General features: G+C 45.0%; 1 protein-coding gene across 1 annotated transcript; it reads right to left on the bottom strand.

Annotated features, from left to right (window-relative positions):
• Positions 1-2,573: 2,573 nt before the first annotated feature.
• LOC149981280 (uncharacterized) lies at positions 2,574-4,937 on the bottom strand. Its single transcript, XM_090185754.1, has 3 exons — positions 4,869-4,937; positions 4,307-4,462; positions 2,574-2,736 (listed from the first exon to the last, which is right to left on the bottom strand). Exons 1-3 carry the CDS (start codon positions 4,923-4,925, stop codon positions 2,644-2,646), a joined length of 306 nt encoding a protein of 101 aa, XP_090041880.1. The 5' UTR covers positions 4,926-4,937; the 3' UTR covers positions 2,574-2,643.
• Positions 4,938-15,449: the final 10,512 nt, after the last annotated feature.

Raw genomic sequence — 15,449 nt, forward strand, 5'->3', positions numbered from 1 at the left:
AAACGGCTCCCTATCCATCGGATGTGTACCAAACTCACTAAAAGTGGCAGTAATAAAACACTAACGGCTTATATCGACTCTCCCATTCCTCTCGAAAATGTTAGAAAAATCTGTTGCGCAGCAACTCACTGCCTTCCTGAAGACAAAGAATGTATTCGAAACAAACGCACATCGTAGCACTGACACTGCACTCGTGAAGGTGGTAAAATACCTTTTAAAACTTCTTATGGCTGCAATCCCATTAACGGGATGATATGACAACAGCCAGTGAAAGTGCAGGGCGCCAAATTCAAAACATCAAAAATCTCATAATTAAAAGTCCTCAAACATACATGTATTTTATACCGTTTTAAAGGTAGTTTTGTTGTTAATCCCACCACAGTGTCCGGTTTCAAATAGGCTTTATGGTGAAAGCACCACAAACGGTTATGTTAGGTGACCACCAAACCACAATAAAAACAGCCATTTTCCCAGCCAAAGAGAGGAGTCATAAAAAGCACAAATAGAGATAAAATTCATCACTAACCTTTGATGATCTTCATCAGATGACACTCATAGGACTTCATGTTACACAATACATGTTTTGTTTTATAAAATTCATATTTATCAAAATATGAGTTTACATTGGCGCGTTACATTCACTAGTTCCAAAAACAGCCAGTGATTTTGCACAGCCACATCATTCAACAGAAATACTCATCATAAATGTAGACGATAATACATGATAATACATATACACATGGAATTATAGATATACCTCTCCTTAATGCAACCGCTGTGTCAAAAAAACTTTACAGAATAAGCAAACCATGCAATAATCTGAGACGGCACTCAGAAGAAAAGGTCACAATAGCCGCCATGTTGTCGTCAACATAATCAAGAAATTACATGATAAATATTCCCTTACCTTTGATGATCTTCATCAGAAAGCATTCCAGGAATCTCAGGTCCACAATAAATGTTTGTTTTGTTCGATAATGTCCGTTATTTATGTCCAAATACCTTTTAACCGTTTGTTAGCGCATTTGGTATACATATCCAAACACTCATTCTGGTCAGCGTTACGTCGGACAAAAACTTCAAAAAGTTATATTACAGGTCGAAGAAACATTTCAAACTAAGTACAGAATCAAGGATGTTTTTAACATATAGCTTCAATAAAGTTCCAACCGGAGTATTCCTTTGTGTCTTGATGAGCAATGGAACGCAAGTGGATACCATGAGGAATGAGCGTGATCAGAAAATGGCTGACTGCCAGTCACCTGATAGATTCTGCTCTCATTCAGTCCCACAACACAGTAGAAGTCTCATTCAAATTTCTATAGATGGTTGACATCTAGTGGAACCATTAGGAAGTGCAAAATCATTCATATCTCAAGGGGATTTCATTGGGAACTGTGGTGAATACATACGAAGCTCAGATTTCTCAGTTCCTGTTTTGATTTCTCCTCAGGATTTTGCCTGCCATATGAGTTCTGTTGTACTCACAGACACCATTCAAACAGTTTTAGAAACTTTAGAGTGTTTTCTATCCAATACTAATACTCTGCATATATTAACAACTGAGACTGAGGAGCAGGTCGTTTACTTTAGGCACCTTATTCATCCAAGCTACTCAATACTGCCCCCCAGCCATAAGAAGTTTTGGCATCAGACCAAGGCTCTGCATCGGTCCTCGTGCTCCTAGACCTTAGTGCTGCTTTTGATACCATTGATCACCACATTCTTTTGGAGAGATTGGAAACTCAAATTGGTCTACACGGACAAGTTCTGGCCTGGTTTAGATCTTATCTGTCAGAAAAATATCAGTTTCTCTGTGGATGGTTTGTCTTCTGACAAATCAACTGTCAATTTCAGTGTTCCTCGAGGTTCCGTTTTAGGTCCACTATTGTTTTCACTATATATTTTACCTCATGGTGATGTCATTCGGAAACATAATGTTAACCTTCACTGCTATGCGGACAATACACAGCTGTACATTTTGATGAAACATGGTGAAGCCCCAAAATTGCCCTCCTGGAAGCCTGTGTTTCAGACATAATGAAGTGGATGGCGCCAAATGTTTTACTTTTAAACTCTGACAAAACAGAGATGCTAGTTCTAGGTCCCAAGAAACAAAGAGATCTTCTGTTAATCCATGCTTTTGTCACTTCTAAATTAGACTACTGCAATGCTCTACTTTCCGGCTACCTGAATAAAGCACTAAATAAACTTCAGTTTATTAGAATCTTGACTAGAACCAAAGAATTTGATCATATTACTCCAGTGCTAGCCTCTCTACACTGGCTTCCTGTTAAGGCTAGGGCTGATTTCGCTAACCTAGAAAGCATTACAAGGGCTTGCGCCTACCTTTCTTTCCAATTTGGTCCTGCCGTACATACCTGCACGTACGCTACGGTCACAAGACGCAGGCCTCCTTACTGTCTCTAAAATTTCTAAGCAAACAGCTGGAGGCAGGGCTTTCTCCTATAGAGCTCAATTTTTATGGAATGGTCTGCCTATCCATGGGACCGAGTCTGCGTGTGAGCTTTGATGGGTGCTTTACCGAGTGTGAGCTTTGATGGGTGCTTTACCTGCGGTAAGGGTGTCGTTTGGGGGTGGGTCAGTCACAGGGCTGGGTAATCTATTGGTCACAGTGCTGGGTCATCTGTCAGGTACAGAGCTGGGGGTGTGGCTGGACTCCCTTCTAGATGCAGAGGTTGTCTTTTTGGGAGTCCTATCCCCACTCTCCTTCTGCTGCTCACAAAACAAAATGTACATCAAGGTAACAGGCACATACAGCACATCTAACAAGCATTTTTTTCAGCACAAGAAGAATGATGCTGTGGCTTATCCTGGAAAATAAATTGATACAGTGCCTTGCGAAAGTATTCGGCCCCCTTGAACTTTGCGACCTTTTGCCACATTTCAGGCTTCAAACATAAAGATATAAAACTGTATTTTTTTGTGAAGAATCAACAACAAGTGGGACACTTTCGCAAGGCACTGTATTTACAGTTGATAAGGTACACCCTGTAAGCGTAACTATTACTTGTACGTCATCACAACAATTAACTAATGTAAGCATTATTATTATTATCTACCTTGACCTTTTGACTTTTGACTGCAGGTGGCCTATGAGAGCTTGCTCTCCTCTGAGGCCCCTGAGAGGGCCGTCTCAGGTCAGATGTGCTCTCTCCGGCCTGCTCTTAGAGACAACAGCAGCCTGCCTCCCACTGCCAGTCCCTGGTGAGGAACGTGGGCAGGAGACCACAGGCTGCCAAGCTTTCCGAGGAACCTGACCAGATGATAGCGATTTCAAAACCAATTTGAAAATCTTAATACCTGCCTTAAACCTTAAACACAATGTCAGTGATAAGGTATACACTGAATGACTGTAGTCGTGTCATGCCCTGACCTTAGAGATCCTTTTTATGTCAACTCAAACGTTTGTAGCTCCACAGTCGTGCATACTGTACACAGCTGAGCCTGCTCAAACACCCATCTTTGACTATCTAATTGCTGTTTTGCAGATGGAGAGATGGTTGTGCTGTCAGTGAGTAGTTCCACATGCTGGAGGTCTGGAAAGCCTTCCTGAGGTTTACTGTAATGACAGCATTGGACTGGCGCTCATGTTTTGGACCATAGTGTGTGAAGATGAAACACGGCTTTAAAACATACCTTTAAATAAACTACTGAAAGAGAATTGAAGCTAATTGTAATACAAGATACACATGTAAAACACTATGTCACCCCGCTCCTCCGCACACTCCACTGGCTTCCAGTTGAAGGTCGAATCCACTACAAAACCATGGTACTTGCCTACGGAACAGCAAGAGGAACTGCCCCTCCCTACCTTCAGGCAATGCTCAAACCCTACACCCCAACCCGAGCACTCCGTTCTGTCACCTCTGGTCTCTTGGCCCTCCCACCCCTACAGGAGGGCAGCTCCCGCTCAGCCAGGTCCAAGCTGTTCTCTGTCCTGGTACCCCTATGGTGGAACCAGCTTCCCCCTGAAGCTAGGACAGACGAGTCCCTGCCCATCTTCCAAAAACATCAGAAACCCTACCTCTTCGAACCCACCCTTTTGTGAACTAACACACACTTCTTTTTTTATTTCTTCTTTTTTTTTTCTTACCAACTTTGACTTTATTGAGAAGTGTACTTACTACGACTGTGACATGTTGTTGTCCCACCTAGTTATCTTAAGATAAATGCAACAACTGTATGTCGCTCTGGATAAGAGCGTCTGCTAAATGACTAAAATGTAGATGGTCAATAAAAAAAAAAAAGTATGATTGAACGATCTCCTTGGCTTATGTCTCACCCAGGGTCTGTATGAGGTCAGTGGTGCACTGTCCATGTGTGAGGAGCAGGGTTCTGAAGGACAGACAGAGAGGAGATGAGACTGGGCAGGGACTGGTAGGGACTGGTAGGTTAGGGAGGGAGCTGGTATCATCTCATCCACACTGGACTTTGAGTCCTAGAGAGAAAAACAAAAATAAATGTGTACACACACAGATAGCTTTGAGAGAGAGAGAAACGTATTTGCACATCATTACAACACTGTAAATAGACATAAAATGACATTTCAAATATCTTTATTTTTGAACTTTTGTGAGTGTAATGTTTACTTTTCATTTTTTATTGTTTATTTCACTTTTGTTTATTATCAATTTCAATTGCTTTGACAATGTAAACATGTTTCCCATGCCAATAAAGCCCCTTAAATTGAAATTGAATTGAGAGAGAGCGAGTTCCCCCACCTCCTGCCCATCCTCCTCAGAGAAATATAGGCCCTTTAGTGGCTGAAGAGTGAACTGGCTAGTGAAGTCAACCCCCTGGTAAGGTATATGTAACTGAAGGGAAGTTTGTAGTGGAATACTTACGGGATCTTTGTGGACTTTAATCTCACAGAATTTCAGATTTCGAATGATGACATCCATGAATAGTATTCTTCCGTCCTGAAAAGACAATTTTCAAAAGATATGGATACACGAAGGACGGTGAGAAATGACACACTGATACAGTAGACATAAAAAAGGCAGGCAGACAAATGGAAATTGGGGTGTAGATACCTACATGCCACACAGTATGAAGTTGATGGCATCTGCACAGACCATTCCCTCATCAGTCCAGTAGCAGACAGGAGAGATGAGAAATCCCAGGCTACAACACACCCAGATTTGTCTCTTCTCACAGGAGACGTCTAATGAAGGTGCACAGACCCCTTGACCACTGGACAATAACACCAAACTGGATGCTGTAGTCACAAGGTGCACCTCCGGTGCCAATGCAAATGCCTTTTCCCTTTTTGTGTATAAACATTATATAAACATATAAACAACATGCATGCATTTACTACACTTTTCCACTGAAAACCTGACCATGCTTAAGCCGGAGCCCCTCGTCAATCCCTCACCTCTTTACACATGCCCTGTCCTTTGGCATGATGTAAGCAATGAGCTGCTACATCTCCCTGATTTCCAACCTAGCCACACGGAACACTCGGTCAGTCCTGCAGAGATTACAGGGGAAAATACTTTGCTCAAACCCTTTGATCACATCTGATCATATGATTTCATAGTGTCATATAAACAACTACAATGACTCAAGCCACTCCCAGCAGCACCTGTTCTGACCCACTTACCTGGCTGTGTAGACCCAGATTTCCCATTGAGCTGAGCAGGAGGGCGATGGCCCGACTGGCCCGGCCATAGGCAAAGTTAGGCAGGACTTTCAGCAGTGAGTGGAAGGGGTGTGGGGGCATCATGCACAGCTTCTTACCATCTGTACAGGAGAAGATGTGGAGGCTGTATAGTAGACAGATGCAGATCTATGGAAGACTTCAATAAAATATATCACACTTTTATGTTCTATCTAAACATCTAAACATGAAATGCAGGAATGGAACACTTTACAAGGAAACAGATGTCATTTCAATACACTCTGTATGAAGAAGATTGAAGATGATAAAACCTGGTGAACATAGCGGACCTGTTGCCCTCCCCCAGGGTGAGAAGGCATGTGGTCTTGTCCAGGGCCTTGCACAGTGTGAAGGAGAGGGCTAGGCAGCGCAGGTGGCTCCAGAAGTCCAGGAAGTAGTTAGGTTGGTAGAGCTACATGTTCCTCAGAGACCAGGCATTCAGCAGCCCCTCCTCTGTTAGCCCCGGTCCCAGAACCCCCTTCACACATGTTACACTGCAGATGGAGGGGTGATAACATGAAGTACAGAAAGTAAGATGAGGAATATGGAAAATAGAAAGTTATCTGAAAAAAATGTGGGGGAGAGTGGACGGAAAGAGAAGAGAAAGTGAAGGCTGAAGGGACCTCACTATTCACACTGTGTCCATTTATGAATGCCCGCCCTCAAGTGTTCACAAAATATACTACATGCCAACCTTTCAGTGAACTACAATTCAGAGTCTATATGAGTGAGAGGATCAGGGTAGAGGGAGCAGGGGGTCACCTGCAGAGCTGGGTCAGGGTGTCCAGGCACCAGAGGCGGATAGTACCGTCCAGAGAGCCAGAGATGAAGATGGAGGGGGTGTCAGGGTGCAGGACCAGGTTGGTGACAGGTTGGTTATGGCCCTCAAACACATGGAGGAGATGGGCGGCCTTGCTCCACGCTTTGACTACAGAGAGAACAGGGTGGGAGAGCGATGGATTACAAACCACAGATCACTGACTACGGTGTTATCATTTCACTACACCCGCAATAACATCTGCTAAATATGTGTATGTGACCAATAAAATCTGATTTGATGTTGTAACTTTACTCCACTCTCATTTGAGAACAGCAGACCTGGTTGGTGGGCTGAGGCTATAGCCTGGTACCAGATGTGTTTGTGCTCTCTTCCCAACTCCTATGTTAATTGTCATGCCCTCCATGTCTTAGCACAGCAGACCAAGGTCTGAGAAGCAGTAGAGGTGCTGGTGGGCCACGTCCAGGTCCATACGGGTACACCAGCACCCCTGGGCCAGCAGAAACTCCTGCCTGCAGGAATCAGAGGTCAGAAAGGGATGGGAGCGCTTCACGAATGGCGCAGCGGTCTAAGGCACTGTTTCGCAGTGCTTGAGGCGTCACTGCAGATACGGGTTTGATCGCGGGCTGTGTCGCAGCCGGCCGCGACCAGAAGACCCATGAGGCGGCGCACAATTGGCGTCGTCCAGGTCTGGGAGGGTTTGGCCGGCTGGGATGTCCTTGTCCTATTGCCCTCTAGTGACTCCTTGGCGGGCCAGGCGCATGCATGCTGACACTGTCGCCAGTTGTACTGAGTTTCCTCTGACACATTGGTGCGGCTGGCATCCGGGTTAAGCGAGCAGTGTGTCAAGAAGCAGTGCGGCTTGGCAGGGTCATGTTTCGGAGGACGCATGGCTCTCGACCTTCGCCTCTCCCGAGTCCGTTTGGGAGTTGCAGCGATGAGACACAGATTGTAACTACAAATTGGATGTCACGAAAAAGGTGTAAAAAAGTTTTTACAAAAATGTAAAAAAGGGATGGGAGCGGGTTCCTTAGGTTACACTAACATTGGTCCTCAAAACCAAATCCTTTAATTCATCTTATAGAGGTAATACAGTAGGAGGTTTAGAATATGGCATTCCATTTACATGAGATAATAATACAACTCAACATATTTCCTTTCACCTGAGAACGAGGCCATAATTTGCCATTGATACATGTTGATTGAACATATTTGTCTCCATTTGCTGGTAACTCCAACACTAGAGTGAAAAATACAGGTGGTAAAAATGGTATTCCCATTATCTGTGGTTATGAATGCAGCCCCTGGTGCTATCTATACAATAATGCAGTGATTCTGGCCGAGTCTCTGTACTCAACCCTAACTGAACACAGAGAGAGCTGATTGGTTTACCCTGACACAGTCACCACATGTGATGAGCTCATTCTTGACCGGGTTGAAGAGCAGGTGAGTGACCAGACTGCAGCTCTCCATGGTCGCCCTCTCTGTCTCCTCAAAGTCCTTGTTGTACACCTGTCATTTACCATGGATGAGGAAAATGCACTGTAGTAAATCTCTGTCAGGTAGTTTCACTACTGTCAGGTAGTTTCAATACCACATTCCTACTCTAGCTGAAGATGTAAAACCTACCCTGTGTGCATAATCCTTTCCCAGTCCAAAATAGACATTCATTTTCTTACAGCAGAGGATTATGATGATAATGTTGAAGTGGTACTTGGGGAAGGCTAACTCTCTCTTCACTGAAAAAGTTAGTAAGAAAATGTTATACAGTGGAGAATAACAGTAAAGGGCAGATACTGGTCACCTCTGGCACATTTCTATATGATGATGATTATGATGACATTTGCATAAGCCACTCACACGAATGACAACTGCAAGACACAGACCAGCTAGAGCATCCAAGTGAATCCAGGATGATAACCCTTTGGCTTCTGCCATTGTAAGTCACTGTACTTAATCAATCATATCAGATACGTTAGGAATGTGAAACTGGACAATCACAACGAAAACCACCACATTCCTGCAAAAATGTCAAAACAGTTTGAATTTCAGATGTCTGTAGTGATGGGCATTCCGATTCTTTCCGGTGAGCCGGCTCATTTTGCTTCATTCACTTAAAAGAGCCGGCTTATTTGGCTCTCAAATAGTTGTTCTTTCAAAACGCCTTAAAATCGACCTAGAACCATAAAATGAATTCTAATCTACAACGTAAAGCCCTAAATGTAGGCTACCAGATCGTGAAATGTGAAATCAAATCATTTTTTACCTGGCCAAATTATTAGATGGCCTGCACTGAAAATATCAGCATGGACCAGACTGACGTGCTTTCCCCACTAGGACTATTTATTGATTCTACAGTGAGGACCCTCTTAAAATGATTATGTTGTAACTTATCTGTAGAAAAACGTTTATTTTAGTAACAACAAAAATGTAGTTGCAGTAGGCTATGCAAATCAGGGAGAAAAATGAACACGTTCACCAAAAAGATCAGTTCAAAAAAGCAGACCCATCCCTAGTGATCTGTTGATGAGTGCATGCTCTCGCAAGGTCGTAGGCAACAAACTCACCTCCTCTGATCTCTGTCCGGTGATTAGGCTGATTGAAACTTGTTGGTGTAACTGGTGTGAAATGGCTAGCTAGTTAGCGGGGTGCGCGCTAATAGCGTTTCAATCGGTGACGTCACTTGCTCTGAGACCTTGAAGTAGTTGTTCCTCTTGCTCTGCAAGGGCCGCGGCTTTTGTGGAGCGATGGGTAATGACGCTTCGTTGGTGTCAGTTGTTTATGTGTGCAGAGGGTCCCTGGTTCGAGCCCAGGTTGGGACAGAAGCTATGCTGTTACATTGGTACTGTGACCCGGATCACTGGTTGCTGTGGAAAAGGAGGAGTTCAAAAGGGGAGTGAGTGTAACCAGTGTAACTGGTGTGAAATGGCTAGCTAGTTAGCGGGGTGCGCGCTAATAGCGTTCCAATCAGTGACGTCACTCGCTCTGAGACCTTGAAGAAGTTGTTTCCCTTGCTCTGCAAGGGCTGTGGCTTTTGTGGTGCGATGGGTAACGATGCTTTGAGGGTGGCTGGTTCGAGCCCAGGTAGGGGCGAGGAGAGGAGCGCAGTCTTGAGACCTAGTGTTGGAATGAGGCCCCTCGATTCCAGGACTGTATACATCTCCGACATCCATAACAAAGCTGGATATAGCTATCTATGGATCTAGGCTACTAGCTAAACTCGCTGGACTGGTTAAACAAAATATTTATGTTATGTATACACCTTACAGTTGACAAAATTAATGTGAGCGGGTTGGCTTCAAAGCCAGGGTCTAGTTTCTCAACAAGATATGTGGTCAAATATGTGGCCCTCTCTGAAGAACGGACTGGTGGTTGCTTAGCAACAGGTGTTCCATCATTTGCCTCCAGCTGTTGGTTCAATGATGCACATGTCAGGATGTTCAAATTAACTGCTCCTCAGTTATTAGGCTACAGAAATACTTAACGGGACTGGAATTGTTTGGTTCAAACCATTTTGTATCCCTAGAATAAACCTCATTTAGTCTAGTCTGTTTTGCATGTGTGTCAAAGTAGGCCTAGAGGAGTTGAGGTGAGTTTCCCTCCACTATCTGTTCACCTCATTTTAGAACGTTGCTATGGCCACAGCCAAACAATGGAGGTGATGGGTTCGAATTCCACTTTACTTCCCTATTGCACGTGCCGGTGTTACCAACCATTATCAATTTAAACAACGGGTGGCCAATATTTTCAAATAATGGTTGACATATTTTCATTAACAACGTTATTTTGATTAATTTATTCATACTATTTTATCCTTCCACAAGATATAGTCCCGACACAAATCTAGGGTCGCTACCAAAGCCGGCTGGTCATTCGTTCTATCCTTTCAGTTGCCAGAGACACGACCCAGTCCTAGTCTTTCTGTTCTATATTGTTCTAAATGTTCAATTTCCATGCTAGCTGGCAACGTTCTTATCCCTTGCTTGCTAGTTAGCCAACTATGGCTAATTTACAATCATGTCAAACAGTGCAGGCAGAATAACAGCAAAATAGCTGCATTTGTTTAAACTTTTCTAGTGACATTTATTTGGATACATACATAACAATGAGCTAATGGCATAGTAAATATGCTCCCTCATCAGAACACTGTTGTTCAGAGGAGCTAGGCAACAACACAACTTACACAATCACTTCAAACTGAAGCTGCAAAGACAGCAAACAACTAACTAGCTATATCCATAGAAATGATGCTGATTCATGATTTTGACTGGCTGAGAAAAGCTGCCTGTCTGTCTGCCTCATCCCGACACGTTAATTACTATGGGACAGCTGGAGATTGAATTTGAATATTGAAACAATGTTGCAAATGTCAGATAGAGAAACAGCAAGGTTTATACAAATTTCCGTTGTTTAAAACTAAATGGTAGTCTAAAAGAAATGTGAGATATAGTTTTATATAGTTTAAATCAAGTGAACAAATTGCCTGGCTGGGCTGATGAGACAGTGGATTGCTCAGTCAGATGGAACAGAGTAAATAGGCAGTTTAAGGTCATAGATTTAGCCAGTGGTAACGTGGAATAGACACCGGCTTTAACCAATCAGCATTCAGGATTATACCCACCCATTGTATAATGTCATAGTGACAATTGCAAATAATACTTCAATTATTTTTTTTTACCTTTATTTAACTAGGCAAGTCAGTTAAGAACAAATTCTTATTTACAATAACAGCCTAGAAACTGCCTTGTTCAGGGACAGAATGACAGATTTTTACCTTGTCAGCTCGGGGATTCGATCTAGCAAACATTTGATACTGGCACAACGCTCTAACCACACTAGGCTACCTGCCACCCCAATGTACAGTCCATTAGGAAGAATTCAGACCCCTTGACTTTTTACACATTTTGTTACATTACAGCCTTTCTGAAATGGATTAAATATTTTTTTTCTCTCACCAATCTACAGAAAATACCCCATAATGACAAAGCAAAATCAGGTTTTTAGACATTTTTGCAAATGTAAAATATGATATAATACATTTACATAAATATTCACACCCTTTACTCAGTACTTTGTTGAAGCACCTTTGGCAGTGATTACAGCCCCGAGTCGTCTTGGGTATGACGCTACAAGCTTGGTACACCTGTATTTGGGGAGTTTCTCCCATTCTCGGGAGATCCTCTCAAGCTCTGTCAGGTTGGATGGGGAGAGTCGCTGCACAGCTATTTTCAGGTCTCTCCAGAAATGTTTGATCGGGATCAAGTCTGGGCTCTGGCTGCGCCACTCAAGGACATTCAGAGACTTGTCCCTAAGCCACTCCTGCGTTATTTTGGCTGTGTGCTTAGGGTTGTTGTCCTGTTAAAAGCTCTCTGGAGTAGGTTTTCATCAAGGATCTCTCTGTACTTTGCTCCGTTAATCTTTCCCTCGATCCTGACTAGTATCCCAGTCCCTGCCGCTGAAAAACAGCCCCACAGCATGATGCTGCCACCACCAGGCTTCATCTTAGGGATGGTGCCAGATTTCCTCCAGACATGAAGCTTGGCCAAAGAGACTCTTAGTTTCATCAGACCAGAGAACTTTGCCGGTTTACTAACCACCGGTCCTGGAATCCAATCATTGCGCACACCTGGCAACTCTCATTATGCACACCTACACACCATCATGAGGCACACCAGGAATTCATTACTACCCTAATTTCTCCCCCTTTATCTAGCACTCCCTAGCATCACTCATTATTGGTTCTGTTTTTATGTCCAGATGCATCACTTGTTTTGTAACTCTCCATGTTCGTTATTATTAAACTCACCATCTGCACCTGCTGCTTGACTCCCTGCGTCTTTGTTACATCCAGGAAGTGCCTTGGTGGTTCCAAACTTCTTCCATTTGAGAAAAATGGAGGCCCCTGTGTTCTTGGGGACCTTCAATGCTGCAGACATACCCTACCCCAGATCTGTGCTTTGACATAATCCTGTCTCGGAGCTCTACGGACAATTCCTTCGACCTCATGGCTTGGTTTTTGCTCTGACATGCACTCTCAACTGTGGAACCTTATATAGACAAGTGTGTACCTTTCCAAATCATGTCTAATCAATTACATTTTCCACTGGTGGACTCCAATCAAGTTGTAGAAACATCTCAAGGATGATCAATGGAAATAGGATGCATCTGAGCTCAATTTTGAGTCTCGTAGCAAGGGTCTGAATAGTTATATAAATAAGGTATTTCAGTTTTAGTTTTTCTACTAATTTGCAAACATTTCTAAAAACCGTTTTTCTCTTTGTATAGTGTGTAGATTGATGAGGAATTTGTTTAATTTAATCAATTTTAGAATAAGGTTGTAATGTAATAAAATGTAATAAAAAGGAAGGAATGCTTTTTGAATGTGCTGTATGTGATCAATAACATTTTATTTTATTTTAATAGTCTGCGACAAACATCATAGCTAAACATGGCTGGACTTGGTTAAAACCCAGCATGGGAGACCAAAGGATAGCTGTGGATTCTCCAGTACGAGGTGCTACTGTCACGAACCTCGCCGAAGATGGTGCCTCTTCCTGTTCGGGCGGTGCTCGGCTCTGCCATCGATTCCCTTTCTGTTTGTTTTGGTTATTGGGTAATTGGGTATACCTGTTTTGAATTAGGGTTTGTTTGTAGGGTATTTAAGGACACTAGGCCCGCTCGGTATTTGTGCGGGCTTGTTTTTTGTTACTCTGTGTTTGATGGTGTGATTTATTTGAGTCTTTATTCTCCGGACTATTTTTGTCCTGTTGTTTGGACTGGCAACTTATATACGCCCTGTGTGTTGGCGTGACTGTTTTGTTGCGCTGGTGAATAAATTTGACAAACGACAGAACTCTGCTCTCTGCGCCTGATTCCACCCACTACTCCTAGTTGATCGTAACAGAAGCCCACACCACCAGAAATGGAGTCAGCAGGAGCAGCGACCACCCCTCTCCCCACTATGGAGGAGCGCGTCCGTCACCACACAGCTGTCCTCCATCGGATTGGTACCGCGATGGATCAGATGATGGAGAGGATGGAGCGATGGGAGAGGAGTGGTCTACCGACGTCTACCCCAGCTCCCCCACTGCCGACACCACCTACTCCACCTACGTCGTCCTCTGGGTCCGGCGCACTGCATCTCTCCCCCCGAGGGAGTAAGATGGAGCGGCGGCTGGGTGCCAGGGATTTTTGCTCCAGCTAGAGCTCTACCTGGCTACCGTGCGTCCGGCTCCCTCGGGTGAGGAGAGTGTGAGCCTCCTCGTCTCCTGTTTAACGGGCAGGGCCCTGGACTGGGCTAACGCGGCTCGGGACAACTACCTTGAGTTCACCCGCCGTTTCCGAGCTGTGTTCGATCATCCACCAGAGGGTAAAGCGGCGGGTGAGCGACTGTTCCACCTCAGACAGGAGACGAGGAGCGCGCAGGACTTCGCGTTGGAGTTTAGGACCCTCGCTGCTGGTGCTGGGTGGAATGACAGGGCCCTGATGGACCATTACCGGTGTAGTCTCCGGGAGGACGTCCGCCGGGAGCTAGCTTGCAGGGACACAACTCTCTCCCTGGATGAACTAATAGACATGTCTATTCGATTGGACAACCTGCTAGCTGCCCGCGGGCGTTCAGAAGGGGTCCTGTTAATTCCACCTTCCAGCTCTCCCACTCCCACTATGGAGTTGGGAGGAGCTGCATCTAGGGAGATCAGAGGGGACTCCTCCTGCTCCTATTGTGGACGGAGAGGACACATGTGTACCCACTGTCACAGGAGGAGACGCTGGCTATGGAAACATATGTCACGGAAGCTCTGGGACAGGGGTACATTCGGCCCTCCATGTCACCCGTCTCCTCGAGTTTCTTTTTTGTGAGGAAAAAGGAGGGAGGTCTGCGTCCGTGCATTGATTATCGAGGTCTCAATTCGATCACAGTGGCTTTTAGTTATCCGCTACCTCTCATCGCTACGGCGGTGGAATCATTCCACGGAGCGCGTTTCTTCACAAAACTGGACCTCAGGAGCGCGTATAATCTGGTGTGTATTCGGGGAGGAGACGAGTGGAAAACAGTGTTTAGTACCACATCAGGCCACTATGAGTACCTCGTCATACCGTATGGGTTGAAGAATGCTCCAGCCGTCTTCCAATCCTTTGTAGATGAGATTCTCAGGGACTTGCACGGGCAGGGTGTGGTAGTCTATATTGATGACATCTTGATTTATTCTGCCACACGCGCCGCGCATGTTTCCCTGGTGCGCAAGGTTCTTGGGCGACTGCTGGAGCATGACCTATAAGTCAAGGCTGAGAAATGTGTGTTCTCCAAACCAGCCGTTTCCTTCCTGGGTTATCGCATTTCCAGCTCGGGGATGATGATGGAGTGTGACCGCGTTAACGCCGTGCGTAATTGTCCGACTCCGACCACAGTAAAGGAGGTGCAGCGGTTTTTAGGGTTTGCCAATTACTACCGGAGGTTTATCCGGGGTTTTGGCCAAGTAGCGGCGCCCATTACCTCACTGCTGAAGGGGGGGGGGGGGTCGGTGCGTCTGCGGTGGTCAGCAGAAGCTGATGGAGCCTTCAACCAGTTGAAGGCACTGTTCACTGGGGCTTCCGTGTTGGCGCATCCGGACCGTTCGTTAGCATTCATAGTGGAGGTGGATGCGTCCGAGGCTGGGGTTGGAGCCGTGCTGTCTCAGCGCTCGGGCACGCCACCGAAGCTCCGTCCCTGCGCTTTCTTTTCTAAGAAGCTGGGTCCGGCGGAGCGGAACTATGATGTGGGGGACCGGGAGTTACTAGCTATGGTAAAGGCCCTGAAGGTGTGGAGACACTGGCTAGAGGGGGCTAAACACCCTTTTCTAATCTGGACTGACCACCGTAATCTGGAGTATATTCGAGCAGCGAGGAGACTGAATCCGCGTCAGGCTAGGTGGGCCATGTTCTTTACACGTTTTAGATTTACGATCTCTTACAGACCAGGTTCCTTCAACACTAAGGCCGACGCGC

This window comes from Oncorhynchus mykiss, chromosome 9, assembly GCF_057628025.1.
Source record: "Oncorhynchus mykiss isolate SJ-2025 chromosome 9, ASM5762802v1, whole genome shotgun sequence".
Lineage (NCBI taxonomy): Eukaryota > Metazoa > Chordata > Actinopteri > Salmoniformes > Salmonidae > Oncorhynchus > Oncorhynchus mykiss.